The sequence below is a fragment of the Humulus lupulus genome, chromosome 1, assembly GCF_963169125.1.
Source record: "Humulus lupulus chromosome 1, drHumLupu1.1, whole genome shotgun sequence".
Lineage (NCBI taxonomy): Eukaryota > Viridiplantae > Streptophyta > Magnoliopsida > Rosales > Cannabaceae > Humulus > Humulus lupulus.
In genome coordinates, this window is record NC_084793.1 from 247,657,390 (window position 1) to 247,669,724 (window position 12,335).

The 12,335-nt window shown below is 31.4% G+C and overlaps 1 protein-coding gene across 1 annotated transcript; it reads left to right on the forward strand.

The window, feature by feature from the left end:
• The first annotated feature begins 2,702 nt into the window (after positions 1–2,702).
• On the forward strand, positions 2,703–4,552 carry LOC133830991 (uncharacterized). The gene is made up of 7 exons (XM_062261141.1): positions 2,703–2,838; positions 2,941–3,036; positions 3,121–3,362; positions 3,442–3,657; positions 3,723–3,815; positions 3,898–4,002; positions 4,081–4,552. The coding sequence occupies exons 2-7, from the start codon at positions 2,943–2,945 to the stop codon at positions 4,423–4,425; spliced, it is 1,095 nt and encodes a 364-aa protein (XP_062117125.1). The 5' UTR covers positions 2,703–2,838; positions 2,941–2,942; the 3' UTR covers positions 4,426–4,552.
• The last annotated feature ends 7,783 nt before the right edge of the window (positions 4,553–12,335 follow it).

Sequence of the window (12,335 nt, forward strand, 5' to 3'; positions counted from 1 at the left end):
TTTAGTAGAATTATGATATTTTAAATAGAAAATTGAATAATTAATAAAATTTAGAGTAATAATTATAAATTATATAGTCATTTACAATGTATTTGTATTACTTTGTGTATGTTCTGCGACTGGATATTTTTTTATGTATTATTTGCAGGTTTTTAAATTTTGGGATATATGAAAATACAGCCGTTATGCTGCCCAATTTTTTTTAGAATTAAAAATACTCAATAAAATTTATAATTTAAGAAATAGTGAATTGATAAGTTGTATAATATATTTTTAATCATGATTAAATCAAATTAGCAATAACATTATGTAACCAAATTTTAATAAAAATAAACATTAATCCTGAAATTTTATTTAAATAAGTAATAAATCTTAAAGTAATTCTAACGATTTATTCATTTTATATATATATATTTATGAAATTGTATAATGATATTTTGTAATTTTTGTTTGAAGGTTGGGTATTCGGTTTTTGTTGGACTAAAGAGATTGCTAGCAAGATATTGAAGGCATTGGTAAGTTTTTTTTTAATTTTTCTGTATTTTTTTAATTTTTTTTTTCAATTTTTGAATAATTTATGTTTTTTTATATAAATAATATAATATTAATTTTAATAAAAATATGAAATTATTATATTAGATAGAATGTATTTATTTTTAGGTTTTTCAAAATATGTATTAGTAAAAATGATATTAGGAATTGGAAAATTGTTATATGATTGATTAGTATTTTTTTTAAATTAAATTCTATGTTGTTTTGGTGAATTTTATGTGTATTAAACATATTAGTAAACATATTTAATATTTTTTTAGAATTGTAAAATTTAGAGATATTGTGAATATTAGTAGAAGTACTCAATAAAATTTCTAATTTAATAAATAGTGAATTGATAAGTAAAATAATATATTTTAAAATTAAGATTAAAAAAATTAACATTAACATTATGCAACTAAATTTTAATAAAAATAAACATTAATTAAATAATTTAAGTAATAATTAAATCCTAAAGTAGTTAAATAAATTTTAAACAAATCTTAGAATTTTTTTTTAAATTAATCAAACTATTCAATAAAGCATAAGTAAAATATGTAATTTAATAAATACTAAATTAATATGTAAAAAAATAATATGTGTTAGTTCTGATTAAATAAAATTAACAAATATATTATTAGAAAACCATTATTAAAATTAAAATTAAAATTAAAATTAAAATTAAAAAAATTAAATTTAATATTTGTTAGTTTTAATCATTATTAAAATTAAAATTAAAAAAATATGTTTTTAATATTATTTGTTAGTTGTTTTTAATTTTTCTGTATTTTTTTTAATATTTTTTTTCAATTTTTGAATAATTTATGTTTTTTATATAAATAATATATTTTAAAATTAAGAATAAAAAAAATTAACATTAACATTATGCAACTAAATTTTAATAAAAATAAAAATTAATCCTAAAGTAGTTAAATAAATTTTAAACAAATTTTAGAAATTTTGTTTAAATTAATCAAACTATTCAATAAAGCATAAGTAAAATATGTAATTTAATAAATACTAAATTAATATGTCAAATTTAAATAAGTTTAATAATATTTACACTGAAATATATTATAGTTAGATATCATAAAACAACATAATTAACTTCAAAAAGCATAAGACATTAAAAAAAACATATTTAATTATATTTGCTTTTTTCTTTGGTAATAAGAAATTATTACCAAAGATATAATAGTATTATTATCACATAGTGATAATATTATATTTTTTTAGTGTTCATCACAAGAAGCCTTAGACCCGTTTAGAGAGGGTGAGTCATTGAAGACTCTTACATTTGCCTCTCTCTGAATTAGGACACACACAAATTGATTGTAAGTTTGATGATTAGTGTTCCGTGCAGTGCTACATTCATACAATGTCGATCGACAAGAGTTGGATTAATTTGACAGATCGATTATCCGATGAGTATGAGGCTGGTGTGATGGATTTTCTCCAGAGAGCCCGGCAGTGCGTTGACTCAAGGGGATTGGTGAAATGTCCGTGTAGGAAGTGTGTCAACGTTGAATTTCAGACGATTGATGTATTAGAAAATCATCTTTTTGTAAATGGTTTTCTACGGAAATATACCAATTGGCATTGGCATGGAGAGGATGAAATAATACCAATGAGAGCTCGGATAGATCAAAATGATGAAGATGAGATGATGGATGTTCTCACTGATCTTATGCAAAATGACAATGACGAACAAGCGGAGAATGAGTGCGGTCAAGAGATACCTACAACTGACTACAGGAGTGAGCAACATTATAACGATTTGTTTGCTGAGATCGAGGCTCCATTATTCCCCGGGTGTCAAAATTACACTTCATTGAATTTCCTAGTGAAGTTAATGCATTTCAAAGTGTTGGGAAAAATTCCCAACAAAATATTTGATGGAATGCTTGAATTGTTACATGATGCATTTCCAGCCCCAAATAAGCTTCCAAAATCGCACTATGCAGCGAAAAGGTTGTTGCGGAAACTTAGATTGGGCTACGAGTCAATCCATGTCTGCAAGCATGATTGCGCACTGTTTTGGAAAGAACATGCTGGAAAAAGCAAATGTCCTGTTTGTGGAGAGGATCGATGGGTGGACAAGAACACCAAGGGAAAGAAGATAATGTTGAGATAGATAATGTTGCAATTGAGGAGGAGAGGGAGGAGGAAATGGAAGAAGAAGAGGAGGAGGAGGAAGAGGAAGTGGAGGAGGAGGAGGAGGAGGTTGAATATGAAGATGATGAAGAGGAAGATGAACACATAGAAACCGATGATGATAGTGAAGATTATTATAGTGATAATTAAGTGGTAATTTTATAATATGTTGAAGTAATTATTTTTAACAATAAATAATTTTATATTGTCATTTTTAACTGATAAATGTAATTTTAATATCGATTAATTTGACAGATATGGCTGATGTTATTGCTCAATCTCACGGGGGTGATGGTGGAGGATGCGATCCTCCACGTGGACCGGCAGATATCCCAGCTGATTGTGAACGAGGTAATATTTTACACATTGATATACTCCTTAAAATTTAACAATTAATCCATATTAATTTTAAAATATTGAATTTGCATACAATAGCGCCTCCAAGTAAACGTGGACGCCATAAGGGATTGAACACGCGGGAAAAGAGGGAACAGTTGGGGCGTCCTCTCCCTCTCGAGTGGGATGTGCGGGGGAGAACATATAAAGAGATCGGAGAGTACAGCTCAAATTTCTCAAGAGAGCTCGGATTACTTGTTCGACAGTACACAGATCCGGACTGTCCTCAATGGTCAAAAGTACCAAATGCCTCGAAAGAAAGAATACTTGCACATTTGGAAGTAAGTAGTTTATGTATTTTTATGTTAATTCTCATTTTATGTTATATATGATATTTACTAATAAATGTTTGTAAATTAGGATGATTTGTTTGATATTGGGCGTACTAGATATGGAGAAGGGCATATGCCTGGGATCTTGAGAGGCATTGATACTTCGTGTGCTAAAAAGTATTCTGACTGGAAGTACGATATTAAAGAGCACTTAACGATTAATGGGCCACAAAATCGTTATGGTGGTTGCACGGATACGCAGTGGCAAAAAGCAATTGATTTTTTCCGTCGCCCAGAAATTACGGTATTAATTTCTTGCTAAACTTAACTATCTTAATTAAATATATTACTAACGATAACTTTTTGCAGAAACGTTCTGTGGTCAACAAGGAAAATAGAAAGAAATTGAAAGAGCTTAGCTATGGAGGTTCTCAGTCAATCCCAGCCTTACGCTATAAAAAGGTTAGTTAATTAATTATTTTTTAGTTTATTTTTCTTATTTACGTTTAATTATTAATTTTATAAAAATATATGTACGTGACAGCGCAATTTAGAGACTGGGCAACTTGAGTCCATCCCGGATAGCTGGATGGATACTCACCATAAATCAGGCACAGGGTGGGTGACAGAGACAGCAAAAAATACTTGGGTACGTTAAGTTTTTTTAAACATTTTTCAAATTTTTAATTGTTTCAAAATTTTAATTACATTATACATTGTATCACAGGAGGAATTGCGTGCATACCGCGACACACAGCAGACACAGGCAACTGATACTGAGAGTTCCACACCAGTTTCGAGTGCGCCTGAAGATGAAGACATATCTTTGGTACAAAATGTCTTCGGAAAACGACGGGGCCACCAGAAAGGATATGGACGTATCCTTAACATAAGGGACCGAACTCCATTTGATTTTCGTCCTTCACAAACTAGAGATGAAGAGTTGTCTGAGATGAGAGAGCGTCTTCGACAGTTAGAGGAGCATGTCCGGACTCATTGTATCACCCCGGGATCTCAATCTGCCCCACCACCACCACCCGATGATCCTGATGTTGGAGCACCGACTCAGTAGGACTTATGTATGAATTTTATTACAATTGACTATTACATTATCATGTTTAAGACAAGTCTTTATTTTAATTCAACGAATACACTCTTATGTTTTTATTTATATCTTTAATATAAGTGTTTTAATTTTATTCTATTTTCTTATATTTAATTCAAAATAAATAAATAAATAAATAAGGGAATAACAAATATAAAAAAAAAATTGGGGACAAGTCTATACCGAGGACATTGTCCTCGGTATATACCACCAAGATGTCGGTATATACCAGTACGATGAGAAATTGAGGTTTGTTGTACCGAGGACATTTGTCACTTTCTACCGAGGACATTATCCTCGGTAAAACGTATACCGAGAACATTTTGAATGTCGTCGGTAGACGTTTTGTTTTACCGACGCGGCTGTACCGACAATTTTATACCGACGACATTGTCTCGGTATAAGATATACCGAGGACATTTCGGCTTATACCGAGGACATTTGTTCTCGGTATAGGCCCTGATTTTTGTAGTGTATCCTCATAGAGAACTATAACAACTCTTGTAACAACGCCCTATTCTATTCTCTTTGTAAAAAAAACATCACTCAGTTTATATTTATTAGAAAATACAATTATTGAGAATAGTTCAATGGGGTCTTGTCAAAACATGCAATTGGCCCAATTGTTTAAAATAAAATGTAGTGTCTATATGCAGTTTTTAAAAATATAGATGAAGTCCCATTGTAGCATAAAAAAACATAAACCATAAAAATAAAAGTCCATAAACATTCTTGGCGTTTGTCTAGATCGTTTAATCGCTCATGGATGTCCCGCGACATTCAATCTAAGACATTGGAACTCCCCACATTACAGTGCATGCCAAGAAGAAACCCTATTGCCTACCTAAAATGGGGAAAGTAAGGGGTGACTAAAAGCCCAGTAAGGAAGTACAAATCAAATACAACAATTACAAAGAAACACATTACAATCTACTTCATAATGTATGATCATAACACATCTTATTAGATCATACTCATATCATAACCATACACTTTATCTGAATATATATCATCATAACAAATAAAGCAAGCAAGTTCTAGGAGGCAATCGTGAAAGCATAAACCAGTAAATCCTCTTATATGAGGTAAATAGGAACTTTGGTCTTCGAATAACCTCGGTGCATCCGCCCTATGAGTTACGTCATATCCTTAGTAACTCCTTTGTTGTATCGCGTTTAGCACGCTCACAACCTACTGCTTTTCATACAATATACAAGCATATATGCAAGCAACTCATCTCATAACATAATAGCTTATATTTCTCATAACATAATAACATATATGCAAGAAATTCTAGCTACCTTCCTTGCCTCAAGTCCAAGCAAATCAAATAGTGGGATGCTTCATAACGAGACTAAAATCATAACCCAAACATACGTCTCAATATCAATTAAGACTAAGCATACCCATAAAATATACATGCACATGTGGCACATGTTACATTTCCAACAAAATCCTGAAATCTCATATAAAATCATAAAAGAATATTCTTAATCTTACTAATGTAATCTCAACGAATGCCAGACAACAAACATACATTTATTTAAAAGGCGTATTTTAAACATAAAAGTAAACTTGATTGTGACATGCGTATGTGGAAAAATCTTGGGTAGAAGTTGGCAGATTTTAGTCCCTTTAATTCTTAGAAATCGCGTAAGATTTAATTAAACAAAAATATTTTAACAACTTGATTTATATCGCAAGCTATATTAAAGTCGTACTCAAAATACACCTAAAAGAATTACTTTATTTTAGTTGTCATTTTTCAAATATTAATTCCATTTATAATTAATTCTTAACTCAAATAAGATTATCACAAAGTATAGTACCATTTTCTATTTCTTTTCTCACCAAAAATAATTAACTAATACTAAATAATTAATCATAATAATTCAAGATAAATTTTTTTGGAACTCGCTCCCTTTACCCAATGGATAAAATAAAATTACACATTTAACTTTGTTAAAATAATAATATCTCAAGGTTACCACATTTTCATAAATATCATAATTTTAATTATGTTGAAGAAGTTTCTTTATTCCATCATTTTACTTAAATAAAATAATTAGTCTCATAAAAAATGATGCTACTTAATTAATTATTTTACAAATAAAAATTACATTATTTTGATTAAAACATCGCATATTTTAAAGTATAGAAAATCACATTTTTCGTGTATATAATCTAGAGGTTAATTTATATGAGCATATACCATTTTATTATATTTAAAAGACATCTTCTTTTAATAACTTAAAAATTCCAGCTGTAACATCCTGTGTTTTTGAACACCCGTTAGTATCCGGTGAAGAATTATGTGAAATATTATTTTGATAAATGATATTATATGAATTTGTCATGATTAGTGAATTTTGTAGCTGATGTAATGATCTGGTAAAAGATCTAGCTTTATGCAAAGAAAGATTGGTCTCGGACCAATGAATAAACCATAATGGGAGTAAAATCTCAGATTAAATAAAATAGGAAATACAATGGCATAAAATATTAATTTTTGTCTGGCATCTGAGACTTTATAGTCGAGCTAACAAGTTTAAGAAAAATGTTTGAGGTTTGAATTCCAATCAACCAGGCTTAAGAATGAGAATTTCTTGCTTGGGCCTCTAAGGGCATTTTGGTCAATTCAATAAAATTACCAAAACTATGTGATATGTGACAAATCTTATTTTTGGGTCACATTTAATTTAATTAATTAAGCTTGGATATATTTAAAAATATAGGGTAAAAATTAGGGAATTTTAAATAAGTGAAATTACCAAAGGGCCCTTGAGTGTCTAAGGAGATAGGTAAAGATGAGCAAGGGCATAAATGTCTTTTTTAAGGGAGGAGAGAGAGAGAGGGGTGGGCAGCAAGGCTATGCCTAGGGCTATCAAGAGCCTAGGACACCTACCCTAGGAAGAGTAAGAGCCTTACTCCCCTCATTGGCTAAACCCCAATCATTTCCCTCTTACACATCTAATCTTTTTGTTTTTTTTTTAATTTCCTTTTCCCTCAAGAAAACAAAACACAACCTCTTCCATTCTCTCTCCCCAAAACCAAAACCTAGTCTCTCTCTACTCTCCATTGCTGCAAAAAATTTTCTCTGCAAGAGCCAAGAGCACTCATTCCCCCATTGAAAAAGGGAGAAGCTCAAGAGCACACTAGGGAAGAGTAAGTTTCAAACCCTACTCTATTTTTTCTCCTCTCTTCCTCTTCAAACCTGAAACCCCTAAGGGTTTAGTTTACATGAATGTGATCTAAAAGCCATGCATGACTTTGATCTTGTGTTCTAGGGTTCAAGAGAGGCTTGTACGGGTAGTACCTCAAGAAGTTAACACTTTGCTGATCTAGTGGAAGAAGGGTAATAAATCTTGGTAGTTTGCATGTTTTCTTCCTCATCTAAGTTTCTACCCTAATCCTTTTCAAAAAAATCTGCATGTGGAACTTGGGGCTCAGTTTTGAGAGTTTAGAGCACTAAGGGAAGGTGTTGAAGAGCTAAGGAACACATCTCCAAGCCGGGCTTTGAAAGGTTGAATCTATGGTTGAGTTCTTTATGTTTTGTGGTGATTCTTGTAGACCTGGTTGTATAGGGTGTTTCAATAGTTTTTAAGCTTATTTTATGCTTAACGTTGAGATTTTATGAGTGGTATGATGATTTTCATGCATGCATGTGGCTAGGTTATGCTAGAAATGCTTATTGATGTGAGGTTGTGTAAAAAAGAAATGTTGCCAAAATTTCATGGTCTGGCTTCCAACAGGTCAGATCACACTCTACTGCCTCTGTCCGTGAAATATTTGTGTAGTTGCATAGTTCATTGTGATTACTTTATGATATGCTTTAGAAAATCGTAAAAATATATTTTTAAACCCAAGTTATGAACATTTTGGCATTTTGAGGTAAATCTGGAAAATTTATGGGTAGCATGCACTACCCAGATTGTTTTGACTTTTGAACAAGTTTTACTAATAAAAAAGCTATGAAATAGGGTGTTAGTTCAAACATGTATAAGGGTCACTATATAAATTTAGAGGAAAATCGGTTAAGGTATAAGAGATATTATTTTTCAAAGTTTGCCCTAGAATGTGGAAACAAAACTTCTCGGCTGCAAACACTGCCCAGATTTCTTTAAATATATTGATGAGTTTTATTATTCAAAAAATTATGAATTTTTTAAGGAAGATAATTTAGACATGTATAAAGATTCTATAAAATTTTAGAAATAACTGAGCTATGATGTAAAAGAAGTAAATTTTCAAAGTTACCTTAAAATCTGGGAAAAACTTCTGGGTAGCAGGTACTGCCCAGATTGATTTAAATTTTTAATGGGTTTTGCCCTCCCAAAAATTATAAAATTTTGAGAAGAATTAGTTATGAGGTGTATAAGGACTCCGGTAAAATTTTAGAGAAAAATGTGTCACGGTTTAAGAGAAATAATTTTTCGAGGTTTTCTCTAAAATCCGAAAGTAGTAATTTCGAACCTTAACAAAAAATAATTTTTGGGAGGTTAGTTCTCTTAACCTAAAACAAGTTTTTGACGTGAGGCTTTCGCCTAGTTCTCGTCCTTATGACACAAAATATGTGAACGATAGTTTAAGGATATTTTCCCCAAAATTCAACTTAGGGCAAGAGTTTAAAAATGAGACTTTACCACCTTAAGTTAAATAGTGGAAGTAAAGTCTAGGAAATGAAAAGAATTAGTTCCTTGCAAAGATAACTAAGGATTTGGAGACTTAACTAATCCCAGATCAACCTGAGTTTATTTAAAAGTTGATTTTTACCATTTTTAAATTAAGGGTCCAATTGCCCTTCTTTTAATAAATAATGTAAAAAGAGATTCTAAGTTATGGATAAAAATGGTAAGAATGGGAGTTGGGTTTTGTATAATCTTTAAGAGAATGGGATAACATTATCATATATTATTTGTAAAGAGTCAAAAAGCGGTATGTTGGTAAATGATAGAAAACGGTAAACTTTCATAAGAGGACGACAAGTTGGTATTTTTCTAAATGTAGGACTTGAATAAAACTCCTTTTCCTAAAACTAAAATACGAGTTATTCGATAATAGAGTTCTTTATTTAAAGAATATTAAGATGCACGACACGGAGAGCGTGTTGCGGTGAGGCCAATTTTCTTATGTTACTGTAATGACTGAAACGAAATCCGGCCTTATACACTGTAAGGTGTATAAGAGGCTATAGTATAGAGTCTCTAAGAGAACTTTATTGCATGTAGCTATCATAGAATATTAGCTATAAGAGTATGCCATAGTTTAATCTAAGTATAGTGTATTAATTACAGTAACCGGGAAAGGGAAAACGAATAGCAGTGTTAAAGATCCAGTTGGGAGCTAAGGACTCCAAGTAAGTTAGCATTTCTCTTTATTGGCTACAACATGAATATACTAGTATGTGCTTGTAGTAGTAGATTACACTAGTCTTTTTTTTGGGTCATTAAGACCAAGGTATGCTTAACACCTACTCTTGCAATGCTTTTGCATTTTGTGGCTAAATGGTAAGTAGGTTCGGGTTGAAGCCAGAACCTTAGCATAATATAGTCCGGGTTGGAGCCAGGACACGGTAAGAATATATGGTCTGGGTAGAAGCCAGGACATGGTGAATATATAGTCTAGGTTGGAGCTAGGACATGGTGAATATATAGTCCAGGTTGGAGCCAGGATAATGGTAATAAAGTCCAGGTTGGAGCCAAGACATTAACACCGAGTTGAGGCCCGTATCCTTTGTTGATGATTTAATTGCTTAGTCATGATGTGTGTTAAATATATTTGAATATTCTGAGAATCTTCTTAGTGCAGGATATTACGATATGAGTGATATATTGTATGTTCTGGGAATTTTCTGAGTGCAGGTTATTGTACTATGTGTGAACTTGGTTGTTAGAAACAACCAAAGTTATTGTTCGGATATGGCAATCCATATTGTATGTTTTGGGAATTTTCTGAGTGCAGGTTATCATGCTATCTGTGGACTTGGTTGTTATAAACAACCAAAGTTATTGTTCGGGTATGGTTTCCATATTGTGTGTTCTGGGAATTTTCTGAGTGCAGGTTATTGTGTTATGTGTGAAGTTGGTTGTAAAAAACAACTAAAGTTATTGTTCAGATATGGTTATCCATATTGTATGTTCTGCGGATTTTTTTGAATGCAGGTTGATATGATATGTATGAAAATGGGTTGTTGGGTGCAACCAGTGTGCTTGATTTCCTATATGGCTATTATTAAGAATTGTATTATAGGGTTGGAATTTATCCAAGACCCTAGTGATCGGTATTGATACCTACCTTAGGTTAACCCGTTATTGGGTTTGGTATATTTGTGTGCAAGGCTATTCTTACTAAGCGTTTCTGCTTACCTAGTTGTTTCATGCTGTAGGTTAGTGCAAAAGCAAAGTGGAGTAGTGAGTGCCGGAGTCTGCTTATGGATATGTACATGTGGCCTGACCTGGGGAGATTTTTAATGTATGACCATTTTGATAAGAAAAATCTGGAAGTTTGTTACTTTTTTGGGATAATTGTTTTGTTATATCTATGTGGAAGAGAAGTTGTATTTCTGCTTGCTAAACTAAAAGTGTTCACACACAATCTTTTTAAAAGTTTTTTTATATGGATTTTCGGTACAATGATTTAAAGTAAAAGTTTCGATTTCCGCATGTTTTGGTCTTGTATGTTTTGAGGGTTGTTACACCAACAAGCGTTTTTATTTGTTTTAAATTCACATAATTTGACAAAAACATATTTTATTTCACAAAATATAAAAAAAAGTTGCATTTGTTTAATTAAATAAAAATTCCATTAAAATGTGCGAAAAAATATCTCTTGTTTTCCTATGTTCTGAAATAAAAAATTTCGGGCATAACTTGTGCATTTTTAAAATGTTTGATTAACTACCCCAACAAAAATAACAAAAAACACTGCAAGCAATATTTATTTAAAATACACATTTAATCATGTTTAAACCATCACCTAGTAGGTTTCTACAATTCATGCATTCCAAGAAATAGTTCTAAACATAACCTAAATAATTCAATCGTTAGCATGCTTCTAAGATCACAAGTAACACAAAGAAGAAAAAAATAAAACATGCTACAAAGAACCCTAGGCTGAAAGCTATAACATATTTCTATCCCTTATTGTTTCCAAAACCCAAAATAAATCCTAGCATATTTCTATTATCAAGCATGCATTTTATAAAACTAACATTAAATATCAAACACCAATGCAACATAATAACATGATTCTAACACGTAAACCTTCAAACCCAAAATCACTTCTACAATATCATAGATTCTTTTACTAAAAAATATTATACATGCAATATAGCCACCATCATCAAACAATTTTGTCATGATCCTACAATTTAAATAAGAATTAAAACACCACAACATAAAAGGTAACAAATTCAATAAAATCTCCATTCGTCACAATCTCGCTTTGACAAAAAAAATCTCAAAACATAAACAAAATATATATCATCAAAACAACAATAACCAAAATGAAAAAATGACAACCATAATAAGGTAAAGGTCCCCATTACCTCTCTTGCTAGAATTCGAGACCCAAAACAATGGCCACCCTTTTTGATCAACCCTATTTCCATTCTTCTCTTTTCTTCCTTCTCCTTTCTCTCCTCTCCCGCGAGCTCTCTCTCTCTCTCTCCCTCTCTTTCATTCTTTCTTTCTCTATCTACCTCACGCACTCTCCTTCTCTCCCTCTCACAATGCAGTCAGCCAGCCTCCAAATGGTTGAGGAAAATACCTCCCATTCCTTTTATCTCTACTAGGCCTAACCCTAAGAGGAAATCTCCTAATTCAATTCCTTATCCTCTCCCCAAAAACAAGTGATGGGACACAAAAGAGGAAACTAAA